The sequence below is a fragment of the Hevea brasiliensis genome, chromosome 8 (genome assembly GCF_030052815.1).
Source record: "Hevea brasiliensis isolate MT/VB/25A 57/8 chromosome 8, ASM3005281v1, whole genome shotgun sequence".
Taxonomy (NCBI): domain Eukaryota; kingdom Viridiplantae; phylum Streptophyta; class Magnoliopsida; order Malpighiales; family Euphorbiaceae; genus Hevea; species Hevea brasiliensis.
In genome coordinates this window covers 15,673,929-15,677,933 of record NC_079500.1, presented here as the reverse complement: position 1 = coordinate 15,677,933, position 4,005 = coordinate 15,673,929, and the positions used below count along the sequence as shown (strand labels likewise).

The following is a 4,005-nucleotide window of genomic DNA, read 5'->3' as shown; positions in this document are numbered from 1 at the left end:
TTCAATTAAAATGAAAGTTGTGTTGTAGAATATTTGTTTTCATGCATATACAATGAAGAAAAAATTCAGTTGAAATGCTTTGGCAAATACAAATTTTTGTTTTGCATGTTCATATTTTTCATGCTCTTCTTTTGAAATAAATTATGAAATAAATTATTTACAAGAAAAAAATTCAATTAAATTATCACACAATCATCTTTTATTTGTAATTTTTTTTGAATTTATTCTCAATTGAAGAGAACTCTAAGAGTTATAGTTTTAATTTCACCAAGCTAATATCATGATTATACCTTTATGAACGCTCAAAAAAGAACTTCATTTCGATGCATTTAAGTTGATATATGAGAATGTTCTTAATTGTAAATTATAAAATAATAAAATTATATTATATTTTCTTTTTAAAAATTATATGTTTAAAAAATATTTTCTTACGGAATTAAACTTAGAGAAATTTTTATTTAAATTCAATTTAATATGAATCCAAAATATAAATACGTGAGACTCACTTAATAGATAGGTTTATTAAAAAATAAAAATTTCAGTAACGTGTAGATCATCAAATAGAAAAACCAAACGCATTAAAAATAGTTGGTTCTCTCTTATAAACTGCCCATGTATGTTATTTCAGAGTAGTAGAATTGCTAATTCTTAAATTCTCACAATCACTGCAAGGTTCTTAAATAGTTTCTTCAATGGGAGCAATAGCTACTCTAATAATGCAATTACAAAAAACAGAGTATGCTCTGCTCCGAAATTTTCAACCAAACATAAGTATCTAGAGAGGATAGTAACGAATCCATCGGTGAAACATGTCAAAGCATTCCTTTCGTTTGTACTCCTGTGGTGAGTGGCCTGCTCCCTGTAACCAAAAACAGAGAAGTTGTGAAACTCTGATCGAATAGTGCTGAAAATTATTGATTGCTGAGCTTGGATTGCTTCCACCAAAATGACTCAGGCTAATGTAGATGGTCTCCCCTTGCTATATATTCACTTTTAATTTCTTGTTTTTAGCCAATGTGGAACTTCAACAAATGTTACTCTTAATCAATTTTTATAAATTAAATTATGAAGAGAAAAATTAGGTGAGAGTTTTTTTTTCCTTACCTTCACAGTTGCATACGTCAAACGATATCCACTATTTGTATACCTTCTTGTGTATCTGGAAAAATTTTAATTGCAATAGATGCTTAACTATTTATAATTAATTAACAGGTTGTACTATAAAAGCATAGCAAAATGATATATGAAAATTGAAGTTACCCTGCAACTTGACCATCAGTAAACCATGGTCGCCAGTCGATGTCGATTGTCAGACCCAGAGAAACTATCCATTCTTCAATACCATTATGAGGCATGACCATGTCATGATCACCACTACGCCATGAAGAAAAGAGATTTTTAAGATAGCTTTACAAATTTTAATTTTCAATCAATAATTTCAGGGAAAATTATGATCAGAAATGCGAGAGAGGATCACCTGAAAACCAGAACTTGCAAGCCTGTGGTAGTGAGATTCTCATGATAAGGAATAACAGTGTTCATATCCACTGTATAGGTCAAGCTAATGTTGCACCTATAAAATTCTGGGATCATTCCCTGTTTTCATGATAAGAGCATCACAATTTTTTTTATCAAGCTCAGAAGTGAAATTTCAGAGTAGGTTTAGTCTAAGGAAATTTTACCTGGCGAACGTTAAGAGCATCTTGGACACTTCTATAATTTGTCCATATATCAGAAAGCAGATATTGGAAGTTCTGTCATGAAATGAAAAAACAGAACAGAAATGTTATTTCATAAGCTCAAATGTTATCAAGAGCACATAGAGGAACTTCATTACATGGCAATAGAGGTCTCCCAATGTAGGCAGTGGCTTGATAAAGTTTCTTTTCATTGCTCTGAGAGATCTTCTAACAAGATTTTCCTTTTGTTTTGGTGATAATAAAGCACAATTCGGTTCCAAAACGTTTTGGCGATTTATTAATTCATAGCACTACAAGTAGAACAAATTAATGGTCACTCTTTGATGTAAGGCTTGTAGAACATTGTAATATGAAATAGTGAATAAACTTGATAATCCTTCAAACCTCAGTTATAGCATCAAGAGCCTCTACACATTCTGTATTTGTCGGATCGACATCGGCATATGTGTGATTGCAGCTGTCTTTAGCTGACTGAAAGAAGGGGAAAATGACGGAAAACAATAAGAGAACAATAGTTCATTGTGAACCAAGTTCGCCTCAGAATTTCACTGCTTTTAGACTGCATTTTACTAGGAAATATAAAGGCTTAGATATGATGATCACCTCATACATTGCATCGGATATAAGTGTCAAGCGATGAGCAAATGGTATTTTTGAATTCGTTTCAATAATTGTATCAGTGTGTGGGCATCCAAGTGATAAACCCTGAGATTGATTCAAAGAATGTGAAAGCTATACAAGATATGTGAAACCAAGAAAGAATTTGCAGAGTAAAATATATTTCTACTTTGAGATTCACAATAGGCTCAAGTCCTGCTGCATTTCCTGCAAGTTATATTGCAAAATGGACTTGTTATTTAATAGCTTTGTCAAGTCATAAATTGAGGCTCTATTTAATCTTTCGTGAACATATTTTACCTTCTAATATATTCGTAGCAAGTATAGGAACAATTAACCCTGCATATGAATCACTGCCAATATAGACTGGATTTGTTTGGAATTCTGAGTGATCGATCAGCCACTGCGTCATATTTCAGAAAAATGAAAAAATTGTACAAATCAATGTCATTCCATTTCTGGGTCATTGGAAATGTCACTAACTCACATTTCTAAGAAAATCATAAGCTTGTTCTGCTGATTTTACGTCCGTTGAGTTCCAAGCTTCAGTTGTTGTTGCATATGAGAAACCGGTTCCGACCGGTGAATCCAAAAACAGAATGTTGACAGTCTGGAAAACCATACTAGTTGATCAACATATAATGACAAGTTTAAGCATCAAGAAAACCAATTGATTTATAAATTTTTTACCTTTGACCAAGAAGTTGGTTCATAGAGCAATGTTGGCATACCCCCAGTGTAGTTACTGACATCAAATTTTAGTGGCCCTAGTATAGATTGAAGACACAAAGACATCAAGGTTAAGCAATTACATTTCATGCTACTTTTAAAATTAATAATTTAATATTTACACTGTATATAGCTTAGTCATTGACTAAGTGTAATGGAATAAAGATTGTCTAACTAAAATTCCAAGTTCTACAGGGGGATTGGCAGCTATTTACATATCTATATTCAGTATGTTATTATATTGATAAACTGCAACAAGTAAACAAAATACCTATTTGGTAAAAGAATCCATTCAAGCCTGAGCAACCAGGACCTCCATTGAGATAGAGGAGAAGAGGATCAGCAGCAGGGTTACTCTCTGAGTGAACAAAGTAATAGAAGAATTCAACATCACCCACACTAGTGTACCTGCAAAAAAAGAAAAAAGAAAACAAAGCACCACCCATTATCAGTATCTAAAAACCAATTAAGGAAGCAAATTTAAATATTTTTAACACATACCCAGTCTCAAGTGTGAAGGGCAGATCACCAGAGAAGCCTGGTAGATTGGTTACGATATTGCCAGAGAAAGCAGAGTGTGAGAGAAGAAGAAGAAGAAATAAGTGCAAACACTTGCTAGAGCTGGATGCCATTTGAAGTGTTATGGTGGCCTTTGCCAAATCTTCTATAGTTAATATATAGGGACAGCAGTTGAAGCTTGAAAGAGAACATAGGCTTTTGCACGTTGATTGTTGGCATGCGACTCAGATTTTGATATGTTGGGGGGTTTAGAAAGTTAGGAGAACCGAGAACGTATGACTAAGCCCATATAATAATAATAATAATAATAATAATAATAATAATAATAATAATAATAATAATAAGTGTTCTTGTTAGAGAATGTTAGATGATCTCATGTTCAACTCAAGAATGAAAACTTTAGAAGATTTGATTAATTGAAAAATAAACAGAAAGTTTG

The 4,005-nt window shown here is 32.5% G+C and overlaps 1 protein-coding gene across 1 annotated transcript; it reads right to left on the bottom strand.

Moving 5' to 3' along the window:
- Positions 1 to 578: 578 nt before the first annotated feature.
- On the bottom strand, positions 579 to 3,795 carry LOC110652257 (serine carboxypeptidase-like 18). Its single transcript, XM_021807814.2, has 14 exons — positions 3,549 to 3,795; positions 3,319 to 3,455; positions 3,009 to 3,085; positions 2,806 to 2,928; positions 2,619 to 2,721; positions 2,488 to 2,525; positions 2,304 to 2,405; positions 2,085 to 2,171; positions 1,838 to 1,990; positions 1,683 to 1,754; positions 1,478 to 1,596; positions 1,261 to 1,374; positions 1,105 to 1,159; positions 579 to 859 (listed from the first exon to the last, which is right to left on the bottom strand). Exons 1-14 carry the CDS (start codon positions 3,677 to 3,679, stop codon positions 776 to 778), a joined length of 1,395 nt encoding a protein of 464 aa, XP_021663506.2. The 5' UTR covers positions 3,680 to 3,795; the 3' UTR covers positions 579 to 775.
- Between the last annotated feature and the right edge of the window lie 210 nt (positions 3,796 to 4,005).

Excerpts from the sequence above, each read along its gene's own strand:
- LOC110652257 (XM_021807814.2), bottom strand. The coding sequence starts at position 3,679 with ATGGCATCCAGCTCTAGCAAGTGTTTGCACTTATTTCTTCTTCTTCTT. Across the intron at positions 3,456-3,548 it reads CCCTTCACACTTGAGACTGG|GTACACTAGTGTGGGTGATG; the intron begins GTATGTGTTAAA and ends CTTTTTTTGCAG. Across the intron at positions 1,755-1,837 it reads TGGGAGACCTCTATTGCCAT|AACTTCCAATATCTGCTTTC; the intron begins GTAATGAAGTTC and ends ATTTCATGACAG.